The sequence below is a fragment of the Blennius ocellaris genome, assembly GCF_963422515.1.
Source record: "Blennius ocellaris genome assembly, chromosome: 21".
Taxonomy (NCBI): Eukaryota; Metazoa; Chordata; class Actinopteri; order Blenniiformes; family Blenniidae; genus Blennius; species Blennius ocellaris.
This window is the reverse complement of record NC_137670.1, coordinates 18429459-18450712: the sequence shown is the minus strand read 5'-3', so window position 1 is coordinate 18450712 and position 21254 is coordinate 18429459. Positions and strand designations below refer to the sequence as shown.

Genomic DNA, 21254 nt, shown 5'->3' with positions numbered 1-21254 from the left:
GACATGGAAGTGACTGGACATTAACGGGACGATAAACAGGTAGAGCGTGTGTGTGTGTGTGTGTGTGTGTGTGTGTGTGTGTGTGTGTGTGTGTGTGTGTGGTTTACAGTCTCCTCTCGATGTGTCTCAACACACAGGCACCGGGTTTAATCACGTGTTCTAAAGGTTCAAAACACCGTCCCACGTCTGTTGTGGACAAAACATGGAGACGAGACGACTTTCTTCACTCGAGAGAAAATCTATGGTTTCATCATGGCTGCTGTGACTTTTCTTTTTTCCTTTTTCTTTTTTTTTTTTAAATATGAGTCAACTCAAGGGAATTGAAAATTCCAATCAAGACGTTTACATCAGTGTCACACAGGCAGTTCTGAAGTGGTAAAAAGATTAAAACCTTCATTGGGTTTAACTTAAAAATGACTTTGTTTCACTGTAACTTTCATTCTGTGTGTCAGCGGGAAAAAACGCTGTCGTACCTGCGTTCTTGGTCTGTGAACGTTTCAGGGCTGTTGGCGGCTGTTCTCTTTATAATCTCAAGTCAGTAGCAGCTGATCCGTGACCTCCAGGTCATAATTGGGATGTGAACAGAGGAGGTGAGTGAGACGGCGAATAAAGTGGAATAAGTTAGTTATTTAAACTCAAAACAAGACTGTGTTTTTATTTTCACTTAAACAAACTACAACAATAATGTGTTGTATTATGAGTGAACTGGTTCTTATATACTTACAGTTTGGAGTTTTGATTGAAAATAAAAAGCTGTTTATGTTGAAGGATCTTGCTCACAAACCAGAATCCAAAGCCAATTAATAAAAGATTCAAGTGTGTCTTGCTATTGTTAATATATTATTAGTATATTAGAAAATCACTGCATTATGTTATTTCGAACATGTGACTCATATTTTACATTTTAGATTTTAGCAGAATTTTTGTCTTTTTATATATAATATATATTAATATAAATATATATATATATATATATATATAATATTATTATATATAATAATTACAAAATGTACCAAAAAAATTACTATATATACAATATCTAATTATTATTTTTTGTTTTTATATATAAATAAACTAGATTTTTACATTATATATTACAATAATAATTATTGTTAATATTATATAGATTTTATTTCTCCTGTATATATATATATAAAGTCAAGATTCCACTGCTGTCATCTTCACTGTTGTTCTTTCGCACATTAATAGCTATCCTGAGCAAATCCAAGCGTCTCAGACCCAATTTGCCTTCATATTTACGTTGTTGTTTCCTTCGTCTGACCTTTGGAAATCTTGATTGACTGACACTTAAATTCTAATCCGCTCCCTCCTTATTAAAGCTTGTCATATTCACACGGTAAAAATGTACGACCAGGAGATCAATCATGGCGCGTTCCCGCACTGTTGAAGGGACATTTTTCAATTTAACCTTTATAATATGTCTTGACTACATCAGGGAAGGGTTTCAGCGCACTTAACATGAGTGGCATTTAATATAGCACAACACTTGCAAGGTGAGGCCCGAGAGGTGACCCTATTTAAATACGGGGGCCCCTTCCTGAGCGGCAGCGGCGGCTCCCTCCCCCAACAACACCCACAAAGCCCCGACGCAGTTATAATTAAACACACCTTATGCCTCCTTTGCAAATGCCCCTCATCGATCTGGAGCCTTTTCTTTTTTTTTTATTATTAAAACATTCATATGTGAACTGCCCCCCAGCACAACGTCTGCAGCAGCACCAACGTTTATGGATCAGCAAGTTTCCATTAACAAAGTTGTTGATGTTGAGGAGCGGGGGCCGCCGCCGCCGCCGCCGCGGATATATTTGGGTAAATTAACTTAGCATAAAGTGCTCGGAGGCTGCGGGAGTCTTTGGCGGCAGCTAAAGAGGAAAGCAAGGCGCCACTCAGGCCCGAAAAGTCAATGCACAGATGGCATGAAGGTAGCTGGTGGCGCGGCGTCCCCATTAAAACAAAACAGAACAAAAAAAAAAGAAACCTTGACTCTAAATTCATCTTTTGAGCATCAGTCCTGCTTAGTCCTTCAGACGTTTTAAGCCAGTTGGTTATAATTACTTCCACGGTGTTTGTCGTGCTCTGAGACTTCATTATGTCGTTCGCTGCCCAAGGTGAAATGAGCAGCTGAGGGCGAGGAACAGGAGGGTTGCAGGTGGAAGGGAAATGAGAAAGCGCTGATCTGCAACAAAAAATAACAAGTAAATCATAAACACAAATAGGTCATTTAATCTCCGGAGCTCATTTGGTGACTGGATCCTAGCGAGGCTGTGCTGAGCCTTGCCGGGACGAGGACAAATATCAGCATTCTGTTTTGTTTTGAGGATAAAAAATTAACTTTAAAAAAAAAAAAATCATAATTTCTCCACTGAAATGAGGTGTATGAATGAATTGTGGGATGTAATTAGAAAGACATTGATGTGAGCTGCTAATGAAGATCAGTGAAACAGCCTGAGGGCTTTGACATAACACACGTCTCTGACCTTTGACATTTCATAGGCTGCATGGAGCCGCTGCAGGTGAAGCCACCCAATAGCATTTTGTTTTTAAATGGCTTCCAGTGTGTGTGTGTGTGTGTGTGTGTGTGGTGGTGTGTGTGTCAGGAATATGAGTTTCAGCGACAGATCGGAGACGTGTTTACGTTTCAACTGTGGGAAAAGAAACACAATGGGAACAGCGGAGCTCCAGTGACCGCCAGGGTTTCTACCATGAAAATGGAAAACAGGCCGTTTAATGTAGGAGAGAAAAGGTTTGACATTAAAATGAAAATGCAACTCAGACATCTGCCAGATTTCTGTTTGAATCTGTCAGCTGCTGTGGGGTTATGTGGGGGTTAAAGGGGCCGCTATTACTTTATTATATCACATCATTTCATACCTGAAGTTACTTTAAGTGCGATATTTGGAAAGGAAAGCATCTGAATATAATACCAGTTGCATGATTTATTGTGTCAAACACATTATATTTCAGGGGCTACAAACAGTCCAGTGGGTAAAATAACAACCATAACAACCTTTAAAGTTACATTCTTAAGATTTTCTTTGGTGTGGTGGAGACTATACGCTACGAAATTTTTTATATTTGAGCAAAAACTATTAATAATGTTTACAATCTCAACATGAAGCTAATTTTAATGAAACTTTCTGGTGCAAAATACAGTGAAATGTCAAAAAAATCAACAAAAAACACTTCTCCAGTCGCTGTTACATTATGGGTGTTTCTACAAACTCAAGCTGAAAAAAAAGAAAAAAAAAGTCTAAAATTCAATTAAATTTAATTAAATTAAAAAGTTAATTAAAAAAAGCCAATAAAATAAAAACCCAACAACAAAAAACTCACAGCATGACTTTGAGGGTAGGATTTGAGCGTTTGCAGGCCAGTTTCGTCCCGCGGTGCCTTATGTTTGAACCCCTGATCTAGAAAAACAATCTAAATATAGTAATGTAGACCAAAGACAAACAACAATTAAATCATATGTATTCTGCTGCTCTGACAGTGGCTGCAGGAGTGAGCACGGCTCATCAATAAGACGGAAATCATTGGGAAAATACACATGAAATGAAAAATGAGCCTCTGAATTATTTGAAACAACAAGAATTTGTAACTATAATGTTATTCATTCGTTAATTTACCACAAACAAATAAGCCCTCAGTCTTTCTGTCTGCCTCTATTTTCAGACCTTTGCAAGAGGAAGAACTATTTCCAGCAGCTAATGATTAATGAGGGAAACAGGAAGCTTTGTGTTTGTTTTACCGCTGAATAAACTGTTCAATCTCCTCTCATTGTTTTCTGTTGTGATATAATTATGGCATTTGATTGTCATAAAATGCAATATAAAAGCCTCAAACTAAATATTAACCAGGCAGGTGAGTTCAGATGAAGATATAATATCTATTATTATCTGAAAATAATGATTTTGAAGGTGCAGTAAGGAAATAAAGGGTTTCGGTACCTGGTTTCTTTTTAAGTTATTAATTACTAAGAGCTTGTGTTTACAGTTAAATGTTTTTATCGGATCGAGGTCAGACTGGGCAGATTAATCACAGTGGTTATTTCCTTCTATTAGTACATTGTGAACAGTTGAAATAGGAGTGAGATTTTTTTTTTATTCACTCAGTTGGATTATTTCATTACAGAAAAATAGGTTAAAAATAATTGCATATTTACATCAAACAGCAAAGACTACATGTGGAAACGGAATAAAAACCTCAGCAAGCAAACAACAGATAGTTTAATAAACTATTTAAGTATGGATAAAAACTGTTAACTATTTAAATGTTTGGGATCAGTGCTAAACATGTAGCATTAATGAGCTTTCATTAACATTATTCCTTGTGTTTTATTAAACTTTACACAATTATTGGCAGAAAAAAATCTAAATAATTTCCATGATTCTGTTGTGCCCTTTAGTCTGTTTATTGATTCAATCGTGAACAATAATCAGCTTGTTTTCTAATATTACACACCATCATGTCACTAAATTGTGACTAATTTATTACAGAGCCCCTATTTAACAACATTTATTTTGATTGAGTCCGGAACATTAAAAAAAAAAAAAAAACCAACACATTGTCAGCACTCATGCTTTAATTCCATGTTGAGAAATCAGACAATTAAGCTGCAAAGTAACTTTCGACACAATCGGATAAACGTTCAGGTAATTACAGCTTTGGCTTGTTGATAACATGTTGAAATCAAGGCGTCAGATGGACGTGCAGCTGACCAAACTCCTGGTTGTTGACCCCGTTCTGTGCTGCACAGCAGCTCCATTGCACTGCGAAGGCGAACAACAACAAACCAAAAAAATGCAATGCAACCACAATGCACCACAGCTCCGGTCGGTTATTCACTATGGATGTTTGTGTTCCACTGACGACCCTCCTTTCTTCCATGACCTTTGCTCCTTGGTGCCACCACCAGGGTGCGCTCATCGCCCGCTGGAGAAGAAGCGGGAGACAAACCACCCAGTCTGGCCCGGGACAAGTGAGCTGCCTCCATTTTTCAGCAAACCTCATCGTATCACTCCGATCCAGTCGCTTCTCCTCGGGTCCTTTTCGTCTCGACGCTCTAGAAGCTTGAAAACAATCCTCACACTGGCAGGAATTTCACACGGCCGTCACAAAACAAGCAGCCACATGTGCAGCCCCCTGCACCGCCGTCAGTCCGGGTTGTTCTGGACGGGCAGTGAGAACTAAAACATCACTTCACCTCTCAGAGAACAATCCAAACTGCAAAGGGGGGACTGCAAAGGCTTCACTACAGGTCAGCCACAGAATGTGATTGGAGGACGGAGGGCTGAACTGAATTTAAAACACAGACGCGGATCAAAACACTTGCTAATGTTTTATTAGAGTTCATGCAGAAGTCAAACAACACAAAGAGAAATGAGAGATGAGGCAACTCAGGATAGTCAGCAGTCACACGGCCCGGCCTCCCTGATCACAATCCCTCCACGGAGTTATCGACCAACCAGGAGAACAACAGGTCAAACACAGTTTTAGAGGAGTCTTCTTTTTTTTTTTTTTTTAATCCCCCTAACAAAATAAGAAACCAACTCAGATTAAACATTTGTTACAGAACAGCTGATACACTTAACACTTAAACCAGGAAACGGAAAGAAAACTAAAGAAACTTCCCTTTCATAATGTGCAACATGGATGCATTGTCAAAAGTGTCCCAAGTATGTTTAGTGTTTTTTTTAATATGCTGGTCACAATGTAAAACCACACAAAGTTGAAAGAAAACAGAATATTTATCCTAAATGGAGATCGATGAGGAAACTGGTGTTCATCCAACGGTAAAACTCACACAACCAATTAACAGAAATATGACAAAGAAGATACACTAACAAGCAGCAATGTAGAAAAATCTGAACTCCATAAACAAAAGCCAAGAAACACTAAAACACACACACACACCATCATGATGATTTCTCATTCTGTTGCTAAACAAGTTCATTTCCCTGTTTTAATTTTGCACAATAAAGCATTTGTTTTAAAATACTGTTCTCAAGAGAAACAAAAATAGTGCTTGAATAAATTATTTCTAAATCTCTGCTCTAAGCATTCTGGTTAATCCCCCTGGGCAAAGAGTCGGCTGATGTACAGTGCGGGTGGAAGTGTGCGCTTGTTGTGATCGTCGCATTTAATATTGTCGGGAGGAAAATGTCTTATTTGTAGTGTTGCGGCAGCGTCGAGCTCAGTTCTGGAAAAACAAATGTCATGTTTGAAAGGTCAGGCTTTCTAAGATGTATAGGAGAAATGCACCCCCCAAAATTAAATAAACGTGCAAATCGCTCAAACTCCTCATTACATAACAGGAATAAAAAAAAAAAAAAAAAAAAAAAAAAAAAAGAAAATAAAGGAACAACTCAAGCTATCCAGAACTTTCCAGAAAAGAAAGAAAGAAAAAAAATCACAATTTTGGTCCTTGCAGCTCAAATGTAGGAGAGAAAACGTACAGCACGACATAAATGCAGCACATTGCAGTCGCTCAGCAAATCTGGTGGTGCCCCGTGTGAGGTCATCCACAGTGAGGATACGTTCAGCAGACATGATTTTCAAAATCAACCGTAGCAGCTTCAGGCTCATACATGTCAGCAATAATAATCTCAATAAAATGCGATCGTTGAAATCATTGAACGCTGCATTCGATTCAGAGACTCAAGTGTAGAAGGCAGAATTACAGGAACGTAAAATAACACGTCTGTTTCCCTTCATCTTTATAAGATTGTTGGATTTTTTTTTAGCAAATCATAATGTATACCATTTCCCTTTTCTAGTGAAAACCGGACCCCGGCGAGGTACATCCCTATTGTCAAAGCGAGTGGAGCATAAACCCTTTTTACCCCCCAAACAAATCTACATTAAATTACCGTCTCTTTCGTACATACAGTATGTAGCTTAAATATACACACGACTAATAAACTCAACATTTCTTTTCATTCACAGATTTACAGATTCATCTCAGAAAGACTTGCAAGGGACTGATGAAGACATGGAGAGGAGACCCCGGTGGGTCGGATCGCCGCTCTGCCACAACGACCACCGCGTTCCTGCCTGTTGCGTCAATCTGAAGGAACGGTTGCTAAACGGACTTTTATACCACTCTAGACTGTTTGAACCAGATGAGCTGCGGCATGAAGCTCTGCAGGTCACAACAGGCTGGAGCGTTTCTTGACGTGTCGACAGCAGGAGCCGCCGGCACCGGGCGGGATACATCGTCTGGCGGCAGAACGACACAAACCACCTGCTGAGTTTTTCCTTAGTGGCGAGAAATAAGCGGACATAATTCTCTGCTGAATGAGGGGAGCTTGTGGTGAAACTGGAGAGTGCTTCGTGTGTCAGTCCTCAGGTCATGCTGCTCAGCTGCTCAGGTCTAAGGCTGGGGATCACAGGTGGAAGCTGGGAGCCCTACATGGCGAACAAAGCGTCCTCCGGTCGGCTCGGCTTCTTGCGTCCGGGGGTTCCCTGCGCTGCGCCCGGGGGTCCGCTCGGGGGGGACGGCAGGCTCGGGGTCATCTCGGCGGCTTTGGCTCTCTCCTCGAGGAACTTGTCAAACTCTGGATGATCGAGCCAAACGGAGAAAACAAACATTAAAAAAAAATAAAATTGTAGAGGTGGAAAGAATCATCATGATAATCGTCCCTGGAACGCCTGGCTGGTTCCAGGTTTTAAAAAGTGTGTTGCTCCAACCAGCCAATCAGAAATTAAACCCTATATAGTGTCATCGGGGGTTTAGCCAATCACAATCAAGGTAGGCTCCTCCCCTTTTAAAAAGTAATTTCCACAAACACGTCTGACCAGTGGACCTGCTTCTGACTTTGACGCCTGTTGCACAAAAGCAAATGGAACAATTTGGAATGGTTCTGTAGAAATGTGTCATTGTGCTGTAATTCTACTTGTCTGGTCCAACTGAGCTCAAACCGTATTGAAATGGATCCAAATGGAGAAAACCAGTGATTACCTTCACTTGTGACGCCTTCCTCCCCTTCATCCCCTTTCTGACGACAAAGAAAAAGCAAGTGTCACATACCAAACTAATAAAACTCTGTGATTCTGTTCGTCCCAAAATCAATGGATTACAATCATTCTGACGAGTCATTTCATTGATATCACACAATGTGAAGCCAGTCACCTTTCATTAACACACGCTGCTGTTTTTATCAACAAACCAAGATGATGGATGTTACCAGTCAGTAAATCACACACATTATGTTCCAAAACAGCAGAAGTCTTAAAAAACTACTTTAATTACACTGAAAAGTGTGGTTTTGATTTTAGAATTAAACAACAAAACTGCAGCAGGATAAACAGCTTTTTTCCCCACAAGTCTACATTCTTCTAGGATATTGACAGGGATGCACCGATACCACTTTCTTAAAAGACCAGTGCAAGCACAAGTAGTAAACTTTAGTCACTTGCTGATAACAAGCACCGTTAAGAGTAGTTATTAAATGCCATTAAGCTTCATTTATACTCCACATGCAAACAATACATGCAGGCTGAACCACCTCTGCATGACGCTACACACTCCTCCAGTACCAGCACTGCTACAGGTTTAGACCAGACACTGGTATCGGTGTCAGTATCAGTGCATCCCTGTCGTCACTCCATCCTCAAAACACAGTGTTAACAGCTGTTACAAGAAGCAGCGTGCTACAAGTGATCGGTAGAAGGGTGAGATCATGTAAGATGAGAGAGATTTGTTATATTCTGGGTTCAAAGCGATATGAAAGAGAAAAGGAGCGTGAAAAAAAGGGGAAAGACAAAAGCAAGCGGAAATCAAAAAAACAAAAAACAAAATCATGATGGGCTCACCACATCAGTACTCAGCCACTCCTCTATGTCATCCATGACAGAGGGCTGGCGTCCGACACGCTGCGGGGGGTGTGGGGGGGGCAGAGGGCACCACAAGTGGCCAGAAAAAAAGGAAACAAAAAGCCCCAACAGAAAACATGACTTAAACATCAATTGCAACTTAATAAAGAAACAAAACAAAGAAATAGAAGGTGTGTGTCTGTGCAGCCAATGGAGCTGCGCACACACACGCACACGCACGCACGCACGCACACACACACACACACGCACACACACAGGAATGCCATGTGAAGCTGGTGATGATACAGCAAGCAATGTCCCGCTTTACAGCACAGCAGGATTGTAGATATGGACGCCACAGGACGAGCCTTCGGTCACGACTGTGATTAAAAAGGCTTTAACGACCAGGCTGCAAAACCTGCTGGAAGCTGCTGCTGAATTCGTTTCAAAACAGGAATAAAAAACCCTACACTTTCTGTTTTCTGAACCATTAGTTTAATCAAACGAGGCTGCGTAAACACGTGAAGACGCCGTCTTCGTCACAGAGACACTTTCTCACATGTTTGCCTGAGCAGCTGCGAAACTACTGCAGAAAAGTTACTTGAGAAACGACGACTCTGTTATAGCAATCCCACATGGGAATGTCTGTGCTCTCTCATTGTTAATGTTGATAGCGTATTGTTCTCTGCACACGTGTGTGCTTTCATTACAAAAAACAACAACCAACAGCACCCACTAGTAGCCCGGTATGTTAACTACATCGTTTTCAGAATGCTGCCGTGTAAAAGCAAAACTTTTATAAAAGGAAAACGCAAAGTACTGTTGTGCAAACGGGAGGAGACTGACCCCTCCAGCGGCCGGCTGCGTGACGTCCAGAGTGGGAGGAGCTCCTTCAGGAGGCTGGCCGGCTTCTGTGGTACAACTGACACAAGACAAACAGAGCTTGTTTTCTTCTCCTTCGTTTTTCGGTGAGGGAATTAAAAAAACCCACAAGAGGCAGTGAGGGATGGAGGTGGTTCCCGGCGTGTCTCTACCTTTTGTTGGGTTCAGACGCGGCTCCAGTCCTGGTCTGGGCGAACACGTCGAAGTCGTCCTGGGCAGGCGGAGGCTTACAGCTGGAGAGGGAGCTCAGCGTGCTGCTCACACTGTCTGCACCCACATCTACACAGCAAGGACACGGACTGTCATTTCAAGTCACCATAGACCTATATTCTCTCCTGGATGTGTGACCAGGGACGGCAACCTTTCACATTTGAACCGATACGGTACCTGGGAAGAGACACCAGTACTCAATGGTACCAATCTGATACTTTTGAGTGTTTATGTGGTAATAATATGTTGTGATTTTTCAATTGACCATTTTCATTTCTCAATATGTAAACTTTAAGAAAGATAAACAACATCACAGGTGTTTCACAAAATTCAACATGAAATCCCTTCAACTGTTCAGTGTGTTTTCTTAATGATGCTCAAATTCCACAACTCAGCTCCACATGCTCCCATTCCTTTCCCTTCTGGAGACGTGAGGGTAGATCTACGACGGTAGATCTAGGATGGTAGAGCTGTGAGGGTAGATCTGTAGATCTGCGCTCTTCAGCCTTGAGAAAAATGTAGTGCTTCAGTGGGAGTTCCTCTGATTAGAGGTTTCCACGCCGCTGGCCTTGCATTTCGCACCACGAATGTTGCAGTGGCTGTAATTTGCGTTGTGTTTTCAAAAGCGGAGCCTCGGGAGCGTTGTATGAACACACAGCTGCTGACGCCATTATGCTCGGGCGAACAATGCAGCTTGGAAAATCGCCTACTCCTCCACTCCCTCAGTCACAAGGATGCATTGAGGTACTGCGACATGGTGCCGTCGGATTTTAACGTGAACCTGTGTTCTGCAGTAGTGGGTTTCCTATAATCAGGGTTATAATGAGGGTAAGTAAAAAAAAACTTCCACCAGCTGTTGCCTATTAACAATATACTGCATAAGAAGAAGAATCCAGTTGTTTGACGCTGAAGCTTCTAGAAGGCGTCTACAGTGGAGCGTCCATACCCAGTCCAGCCAGGCGGGAGGCCAGCGAGGCCGGGGAGGAGGGCCGTCCGGCGGGGGCCGTCAGGTTGGGGGGCAAGCTGGACGGAGCAGCGTTGGCCATGTTGCTGACCACGGCCGGGGAACCGGGTCCCAGGTCGATGAGATTATCTTCCGTGGCCTCGCTGAGGACCTGCCACATGAAGGAACAGAGCTCAGTCATCATGTAGGAACAAAGAGGAGGGTTTGGGGCGTTCTGGTCCATGAGCAAAGCAAATCTTTCAGTGGGAGGCTACAAACAAGTACGAACACAAACTCCCCGGTGCCCCAAAAATAACATGTGGAAAATGAATAATGAAGTGATGGTGCATGACGAGCAAAACATAGAAACTTGCTGAATAACTTGAGGAAAACATGAAAATGTCGGAGGGCAAAAGAAAACTAAGAGACTCTTTGGAAAACTGCTTCTTATGGGGATCTAATGTTTCACTACAAGGACGAACAGGTGCAACTAGAATCTTTTTTATTTAATGAAAACTTCCTAAAATCCCTGCATGAATGGAAAAACTCAAAAGGTTTCAAGGAGCATATTTTTTCAAATTTAATTCAGATAGTCATGATTTGAAACGGGGAAAAAATGGAAAACATCTGGACTGATGGAATATGTTTTAAAAAATGTAATTTTCGTGACATATGATCGAACCCAGGGGTTTCAGGGGTGCACTTTAGTCTGTATTTTGCGTGGCGAATCTTCAGATGATCAGGAATAACATACAGATGTAGAAATGTGTTTCCATAATTAGATTTTCTAGAATTTGACCAGTTATTTTGATCATAAAAAGAACTAGCCGACTATATTTTTAAGTTCCAGCAAGTGACCGAATGCCTGGATTTGTAATAAAACATTTAAATTAAGTAAATAGTTTATTAAAAATACACTGATCTGCAAGTTGATATTGTTGAAACTACAGCTCTTTTATTAAAATTTCAGGTTTGTCATGTGTTGTTAAAGGATACTTCATTAAATGTGAATTTCTTAATGACATATTTGGAGCACAAAAACAAAGACAGAGTTTTAGAGTTCTTGTTATATTTATACATCACAGATAGTATTGTCTCGGGTGACTTGAGATCAAATAGTGCAGCACATGACTCCCCTGACCTAAACTAACAAAACAAAGAGGTATGAAATATTTCAATACATTAATGTAAAAGATTTACTCGTTGTCCTCTTGTTTCAGTCTCCTCTTGTTAAAAATGGACAAACTGCCAACTAAAACAAAGCCCTTAAGAAAACAGAAGAACAGCAGGGAAGGAGGAAGGACACTTGATATTTGTGCTCTTCTATCATGATCCTCTTGTGGTTGTTAAACTGACAGTCTGGGGGAATGCAAACACACACTGACAGTGACTTTAGGCGGCGTTTGGCCATTTTACTGCCGTCTTAAGCTCCTGTCACTCTGAGCACCTCCAGCTTCGTCACGTCGGGGCTGCAGAGTCCAAACATGCCATATGGGGTGAAAGACACAGGTGGAGGCGGGGCCATGTTTCAACTGTCACTGTGATCGCGTAAGAAGGATGGGGGGGGGGGGGGGGGGGCGACAATGTTTTCATACTTGCCTGTCTCAGCTAGCCACAGAAACACAGAAAGGAAAACAGAAAGGAAGAGACAGTGAATACGATTGGCATGCCTCTGCAGGGACACAATGTGATGGCGTGAGGGTTATGGCTGATGTATCATGTCCAAATAAGTGGAAACCCCACGAAGAGGCAGGGTGTTCAAACCACCTCGTTATATAAACAACAACACAAAGAGCACAGATTTGTTTTCACTGCAATTGTGTGGCGGGTTTTTTTTTTTGCAATGATTTTAAAGCTTCAGTCAGAGGAGTGAACCCCAAAAGGGGATGCAAGGATTCACAATACCTTTTGTTTTTAAACAACATTATTTTCCAGACAAACTGACTGAAATCTTTCTATTAAACCCAATATTCTATTTTCTCATCTTCTTTTCAATACTGTATCAAATAAAACTTTTTTAAATCTCCAGGTAGCTACAGTAGCTGACTATGAGGCACAAACTCAGGCATATTTCATTTTCTTTATCAAAGAATAACTTGTCTTAGCAAAAATAAAAGAAATGAACACAATTTCACATAAAACAAACCGTGAAGAAATTCTCTTCAATAAACAATCGAAAGGCTAATGTTGGATAAATGACTGTTTCAATGCTTCTTGGCAGTTTATGTTGGTATCAATGTTGCTCTCTTACAAACTGGGTGGACTTTGCAGTGAACATGCATTTACATGATGTGCAGCAGAACTTATTCTGTAGCTTGGAGCGTCGGGTCTGAAGCTGCAGCTGAGCTGCTGCTTTTTCTGGTTTCACTTTTCCCATTAGTCCATAGTTCACACTCACAATCAGATCGCAGGAAAAAGACCTGAATGAATGAATAATTTGGCTTTGCCTTTGAGAACGCGGATGTGTGGCGTTTCCACTTAAGTAGGCATGTACATTGGACAAACACTTGATTGGTCATCATATAAAGATATAATGCAACATGCAAGTTCCCAGTATGGACACTGAAAGGTTCACAAAGTGAGAGGGCGACTGTTCCGACACCGACACAGGAGAACCAAGCTCAGAAGACAGACAAGAGGAAACCTAGAAGTTCTCAGTTTGAACCAAGTTTTCCAACTAAAGGCCGACTCACCCCATTGTTGACACTCTGCGCCGAAGACCTCCCAGACCTGAACCGCTCATACCTGCAACCAGAAAGACGGCACACAAAAGAAATGAAGGGAATCCGTGCAAACGCTCCCTGGCGTTAGTGTCAAGACAGGCCGTCTGCACTTCCACCAGGAGACGAGAGGACGCCCGCCGGCCGCTTCCTCACCGGTCGTAGCGGAGGAAAATGTTGTTGAGGTCGTCATTGACGTGCAGCAGCTCCTCGGTGACGGCCTCGTTCGAAACGCAGGAGATGAGCTCCACTGTCCTCTGCTGCATGGCTCTGCAAGTCCTGTTCAGCTCCTGAGCAACACACACGGCAGGACACTGCTTCCTTACGGGTCGGTCTGGCACACGCGTTCACAGAATAGACGCACACACACACACACAAACGGCAGAGTCACAGTTAGTCTCTTGCCTGCAGCAGCTCATAGTCGGACGCCTCCTCTTGTCCTGGAACCATCTCCGTCAACATCTCGGACATTACTTTGGTGTTTCCTCGGACGACGTCCAGCTCACTGCGTAGCCGGCAGATCTGAATGACGTGAAGAGAGATTCAGGTACAAGTAGGCCAGGGGCGTCAAACACATTCACATGGAGTGGCCCGGACCAGGAAAGCAGTGCCAAAATAACCTCTAAAGTCCTAGTGAAATGAAAATTCCACCTCCAAAACACTCTGGCTGTCGCTTCTAGGGACATTTTTTATGCAAACTGGTCGAAGGGTAAAATGTTAAAACACGGCAATCTGCGAGAAAATAGCGTTATTTTGTGAAAATAGTGGTATTTTCGCTGCTGGGCGGAGCTTCTGACAATAATAGAGTGACGTCACGAGTTGTGCACACGCCCAAGTTGTGTTTACATTATGGAGGATCAGAGTTTTGATGATGAAGAGGCTGAATTTAACCATATTTCATCATCATCATCATCATCATTTCAAATCCAGTGACTGATGAAATACACACAGAATGTGTCGTTCTGTCATCGGTGACCCCGTCTGGAACATGTTTGAGGAAGCAGAAGACGCTTCGTCCTCCATTCGTCCTCGTCTCCTCTCCTCAGCAGCCGCCAGTTTTCACCTTTGAGGCTTCCTGACTTTTGGCAGAACGACCCGGCTTCCTGGATCATGTCGAAGCGCTTTTCCCACTGCGCGGAATCACCGAGGATGAGTCCAGGTATTACTTGATCGTCTACTAGCCACCCGAGCCAGCGGCTAGCCGCTAGTGGCTGCCGGGCGAGCTAACGGCTAGCCGACCCCACCACCTGTGCTCCTTTTCTCCTCTCTCAGGTCTCTTCCAGGCTCAATCTTTCGTCAAGGCTCATAAAACGCAGACTATAACTTCAAAGGAGCCTCTTCCAGCTGGACCAACTCATCCAGGGAAACAAGCCAATGTAAACACAACAGATGGAGATCTGCACAACTCTTGACATCACGCCCATGAAGAAGGATTCCCCCGACTTCCTCGGCTGGAGATTCAAAATTCAAATAACTTTGTTATGCGACAACAGTGGTGGGGCAGAGTCGGAGGAACCTTAGAAGTAAAACCCCAACTATCGTTTTTTGCAAAGTAGTGTTTTACATTTCACTGGGCCTTTAAACTTGAAAGCTTTTCTACATGGTGCCAGAGTATACGTGAGGAAAATGTCTGAAAATCACAACAATCTTAACATAAAGACAATTTTAAAGAAACCCTCTGCTGCAAATACAGTGAAATATTAAAAAAACGTCAATAGTTGTTGCATTATGGGTGTTTTCACAAACTCACACTGACGGCACAAGGTCACAGCATCATTGATATGTCAACTCAAGTCTTGACTTGAGTTGACATACTCGAGCTGTTCTTTTGGGACGGCTTTACCTCATGACTTTTAATTCTCATGAGTATGTGTATTATACGGAGTTTTAGCCACAACCGAGGAAAAGTGCTGAACAAAAACCATCCAGGAGAACTTTATTGCGATGCGACAGGTGGTGAAAAAATGAGGCGGTTCAGTTCATCTGATCTCTCCGAGGACTGGAGGTCAAATGTGCTGGGGTTGGCACGGGGCCAGATCCATCTGCGGCGCTGCTTTTCAGACGAATACAAAGTTCACTCCTGTGGGAACGGTGTGTTTGAGTGACGTGTCTGCCGTGGGCACGCCAGTGTACCTGTTCAGGTGTGGGGTTGATGGAGCCCGAGGCCTGCAGGCTGGGGACTGGAGGGGTGGTGTACGGCGGTGGGACGGCAGCTGGGGCGGGTTGAGTGGCGGCGCTGAACTTGTGCAAGGTGGAGTCGCCCTCTGGAGCTGATGCAACCTTTCAAGAGAAGGAGAGAGCAACGGACTGTAAATCTCTCCACTGGAACTTCAAGCGCACGTTGAGGCGGTGGTGTGCGACGCCTCCTACCCGCTGGGGTGTGTGAATGGGCGACAGGGTTTCCAGATCCGACATGGGGAACTCGATGCCTTTCCTTTTTAGCTCCTCGTAGATCTGAACCACGCCTGTGAGGTCCGGACTGCTCCTGAACGCATCAGCCCATGCCTGCAGAAAGCAGAGGGTGAACAGAAAGAAAGAAAGAAAGAAAGAAAAAGAGAAACGGGGACAGTGAGGGTAAAGGCTGGGCTGGCACAGCAAACAAAGCAAGTGGTGTGGGAAGAGCTAAAAGAGGCCGTTCTCTCATGGTTCCAGTTTGTGTGCCGTGACTGCATTCAGTTCAACCACAGAGCCTTTTCTCTCCCGGCCACGGGTCAACACAACAACCCCGAACTGGACAAACCTGCACAGTTCAGGAACAAGAGCACCAGGACTTTGTCCTCCCAACATGCTCTATTCAGTCACTTTTCAAAGCGAGCCAGCGTCTGACTGGACGTCACGGCCGAGACACACCTGGGAATAATCTGACGAGAACAAAGCAGCAGAGAACCAGCGGAGAGATGCCCAAAGCTGCAAGAATGATCATTTGTAAAGAATTCTCATTCACGTTGTCCCGAAGTCTAGAGTTTTAATTGATTGTATGAAAAATGCCAGTTTCAACAGTCTGACAACATGAATGAGATTTCAGGCTCTTCAGTGTTACTTTTCCAATGTGCAACATGGATGTAATGAACGTGGTGGAACAGTTAATTTGACCGTATGATGTCAGTCTCAAATGACATCAAATGACGAAGAATAACAAGACTATTCTGTGTGTCAGTGATTCCCTCAGTGTGGGCGGTAGTGAGTAACCCGCTTTGTGAGGGATGTGGTATTACTAGGAAATTATACATAGACGTATAAACTGTTCCTACAGGGGGAGGGAATTCTGTCATTCATTTATCTGACCTCTATTCACAAGGTTTTATCTTTGAAGTTGGTTTTCCATTGGAAGGTGTGGCTCGATCAGACTTTAAACAACACCTTGCTCCGAGTGTGAAGCAGACTTCAAGACAAACTGGAGTCTCTGGTCACGTTCATTGAAAAGGGGAAAGTCGCAGGAAGAAACATGTATTTTGCCTAATTTCGTCTTCATGTCTGGAGTTGAAACTGCAGATGCATGAAAAGTGTTTTCAAATCAGGGTTGCTTGTCCATCATTTCTTACAGAAATGTGAATGAGATATTGTCAACGTTCATGGACATCTGCTTTCTGCCTTCTGATGTTAAATTCTTTATAAACTGAACTGCACAAAGATGTGGTTGAAAAAGTTGTTTTGTTTTGCATCTGGATGCATAATTAAGATCATTTATTGTCATTAACCTGTTCATACTGATAACAAATTAACTGTTTCCAGTGTAAATGCCTGTCTATTTCAGCCAGTTTAGAGATTTTAGGATTTTGATGTTGGTCTGGGAAATATCTAGATAAACAAAGTTAACAGATAAATAAGCTGGTGGTCTGGTTAGTTCTCTATGTTGGGGAAAACATATGGGATGGTAGCAGAAGGAAAATGTGTCCATGTCTTAGAAACCGCAAGACTGTAGTTTTGATGCAGTGTCGGTGTTGCGTCGTCTCGTTCACATTGCTCATAGCAACAATCACACGCTGCGGTCAGTTGACATAACTCAACAGATCAATGACAACACCACGATTGCTCATCTTTCGCCGCAGACAGCTGAGGTCACAGAGTATAATCACCTTTAAATGTTCTTTTCTGAAACAAAAACGCATTTTCTTCTGAATGGCCGTCGTGTCAACTAAAGCTTTTATCAACTGTAAACTACACTCTTCAACACCTGAGATGCGAGGCAAGTGTTCAGGGAGCTGCACTCTGCTGCCCACCTGGGAATCGGCCATCTTGCTCGGAGAAAAGCAAACCTCGCTCCAGCTGTTGCATGCAGGCAGCGCGACTACGCAGTTACTCAAACCCACACGCCGCTTTCCCAGCCCGAACTTCCCCTCACAAACTTCTTTGTCTATTGACAAGATAAACAAGTAATAATTAGACGCTCCCTTTAATTCTTTAAGGGTGCGTGGTGCAAGTTGTGGTGTCGTGGCTGAAATAAGAGGAGCACCACATGAACCTGGCAGTCACCCAAGCTGAAGACGGGTAACCGGAGCCCTGGAGACGCTGCGCTTCTACCTGAGGATCTGCCTGGAGAGGACAGGCCACCTCCTGGACTGCTGCACGGCGGCACGTAGCGTAATAAACACCAACGCCACCCACAAACCTCTGCTGACTTATTCCTGCCTCAACAGACAATGGCACACAAAATACCGACAATCCCAAAGTCCAACAAGCTTGGGCAGCTTAGACGACAGTGGAGGTGACAAATATGTCATCCTCACTATGACAGGGACAAACTTTGACACAGGACTTCTGCAATGACAAATTGTGAGTATAGCTACTCATTTTATGAAAATGTTACTTGTCCTGGACTAGTCATGGAATTGAAATGAGGTTTAAATACAGTAGAAATGGCATTCCAGCCATGTTTCATGGCATGCGCTGGCTGAATAATCATGATACATGTGTCACTCGTATCTTACCTGAATCAGGGCGAGGACTTTATCTTGAACGATGGTGGGCGGGTTGTTTTTAGGAGAGATGATTTTGACAAGAACGCCCTCTACAAAGTCCCTGCTGGTCACGAGGGCATGAAAACGATGGCCACAGTTTTTCACACACGTCTCCAGAACCTGAGGGACCCAAACAGAGGCCGTGACTTTTTGAGAAATAAATCATTTTGCAGGCACATTGCAAATTTGGAAGGAGAGTGTGAAAGTGAATTACGAAACACATCGAGTGGCTGGAGGGATTTTGATCTAACCTAATGTTGCATTGTGTAAGAGGGGAGAACGACAGCACCTCATTTAACCCTTGCCCCATTTATCAGATTGAAACACTGAGATTATGTTCATAATGTTTACGAAAGTGTTACGGCACATTTTGACTCACCGTTAAAGCCAGCATCACCTCCCTGTAGTTCCTGTTGCCATTCAGCCTCTTCTTCACTGCTCTAATGGCATCCTTTGGCCTGTGAACACAAAAGAAAGACAAGTTTAAGCAGACATTACACAGATATAGCAAAGTAAAGCATCACTGTACTTTTGCGGCGGAGCGACAACACAGGAGACAAGTGTTTGCTTTGATTTGGATTCTCATTGGCGTTGCAGTGAATGTTAAGAATGGTCTTAACTTCTTACAATTTTGGAACTGGTGCTGTGGCAGTTAACCGAGACAATTAACACTAAATGATTATTACATCTCAACCTGTGGCGTCAGCAGCGGGCTGAATACGTGTTTGTATGTGAACAAAAGTAAGATTCAAATGTCCCTCTCACTGCTGATCTACAGTACGGCCTGTTGGAATAGATCCACTGAGGCTGGTTTACAACCCCACTAATCAAACAAGACCTGGACTTCACACAGAAACTTGCAGTGCAAGGTAAATGGAGCAACGAGATAAGCAACCAGGGCCTTGCATAAAACCCATCTGACACAGGTAGTGCTGGATTCAAGCTTACTGTGACACACATATTAAAACCAAGAAGAAGAAAGGCAGTTCGATATGTAAACAGCAGAAGATAACGAATGGATGATTTATTCTGGTGCACATTCAAGTTGATGAGTGATGTAAACCCTAATTATTGATTTTTTTCCCTGGGTTACTCACCCATCCTCTGTTTCATTGATGATATCACATATTTCCATGTTGAGGGTCCAGTCTTCACTTGGCAGGGAGCCGTCGGTGGCTCTCTCTGTGACAAACAAGCAGGAAAAGACATCCAGAGACATGAAGGACCAACACTGATCATCACACGACGCTAACAGGGCGAGCTAACGGCTAGCTCCACTCAGCGACACGTCCACCGACCCGGGAGAGGGAACAGTCCACCCCGACGAGCTTAACCTAACCCCGGGGGAAGCAGGGCCGGGGAAGACGGAAAGCAGAGCCCCAGCTCGGTGACGGAGGACGTTACCGTCTCTCCGGGTCAGCGAGGCGGCTAAAGGAGCCTCTTCCAGCTGGACCAACTCGTCCAGGGACGTTAGCATGTTGCTAAAGGCAGCCAGCCAGCCGCGAAACGGCCCTCACAGGAAAGGAAATCACAGACACGACACATGCACACATAACCGCCGCGACCTCAAGGTGTGTCTACGTACCGATGCAATGCCCCACCGGGGTACTGTAAGGATTTCCCAGAAGGAACTCCATCTTGCTCGATAGCAAACAAGTCAGTCCATGAGACGAGGACGATACGTGGGGAAAACGTCCCTACGGCCCCGCCCACGCCGCGAGATGATTGGCGGAGAAATCCTGACCTTTATCGTGATTGGTCAGAATTAACATCCATCAACCGCTGGACGGGAGATTGTAAATAAAAGGGAGCCAAGGGTTGAGCCAATAAAAGTCTGATATCGTCTGACTGTGGCGTTCATTCTCAGATTATATTCACTCAGACGGATTGAAATAAATCATGACGGACACAAGTGACAGGGATTTTACACGCAATGAACTTTGGCGACTTCGTTTGTGGAAACTTCAAACATAAACCCACAAAGCAAGGATATATTATTTCCTATATATTATTTATATTATCATTTACAAGGAAATGAAGATTATATATCAAAACAAAACGATTAAGAATCCTAATCTTGAGCGATTAAGATTATGAAATATATTAAAGCAATTACAATAAACAAAGGGGAGAATAAATAAAGATTATCTTTAGTATGATAAAGGTATAATAAGGTAAGAAAAATCTATTGTTTAATGAAAAGTCTGCTCAAATAACATTTTAAGGATTGAATTAAAATAAATTAGTGCGACTTTTGTTATTTCCATTTTTTTAATAAATGAATAAATTACTTTTATTGTTGCTGTAAACAAGTTAGACAAAGTACAATTTAAGAGCATGATAGAGCTGATATTTTCTTTACAGTGCAAGAAAGAATACCATGAATGACCTGCAACCCATCTCTTTTTCTTTTTTCCCTTTACTGCTGACAATGTTATCAAAAGGTTTTACAGTCATGAAAGTGATATGAGTCTTGAATGTGTAGCGAGGAGAGCTTTTGGCTGTAAACCTGGGGCTGTATGGTGGTGTAGTGGGTGGCATGCGTGCCTCACAACAACCAAATCCCTATTTCATGTCCAGGATTGTATAATTGCCAGCAGGTATAAATGTGCATGGATGAAGAGGCGGGTCGATGAAAAAATTGGAGTGATGTTTTTAAGATTTTAGCACAGAAATGTGCAGCATTTCAGACTAGTAAAATGTATT

General features: G+C 42.9%; 1 protein-coding gene across 1 annotated transcript; it reads right to left on the bottom strand.

The window, feature by feature from the left end:
- Positions 1–5367: 5367 nt before the first annotated feature.
- tom1l2b (target of myb1 like 2 membrane trafficking protein b) lies at positions 5368–20208 on the bottom strand. The gene is made up of 15 exons (XM_080517596.1): positions 20134–20208; positions 19646–19730; positions 18928–19006; positions 18519–18668; positions 15961–16095; positions 15724–15870; positions 13996–14112; positions 13747–13880; positions 13564–13615; positions 10874–11042; positions 9870–9996; positions 9682–9757; positions 8836–8895; positions 7982–8018; positions 5368–7577 (listed from the first exon to the last, which is right to left on the bottom strand). Exons 1-15 carry the CDS (start codon positions 20183–20185, stop codon positions 7429–7431), a joined length of 1569 nt encoding a protein of 522 aa, XP_080373722.1. The 5' UTR covers positions 20186–20208; the 3' UTR covers positions 5368–7428.
- Between the last annotated feature and the right edge of the window lie 1046 nt (positions 20209–21254).

What these genes read in the sequence shown, in the direction of transcription:
- tom1l2b (XM_080517596.1), bottom strand. Translation starts at nt 20,185, where the DNA reads ATGGAGTTCCTTCTGGGAAATCCTTACAGTACCCCGGTGGGGCATTGC. An exon ending in ATCAATGAAACAGAGGATGG is followed by an intron (nt 19,007 to 19,645) that starts GTGAGTAACCCA and finishes TTGTGTTCACAG; the next exon opens with GCCAAAGGATGCCATTAGAG. An exon ending in CGCAGCCGGCCGCTGGAGGG is followed by an intron (nt 8,896 to 9,681) that starts GTCAGTCTCCTC and finishes CACCCCCCGCAG; the next exon opens with CGTGTCGGACGCCAGCCCTC.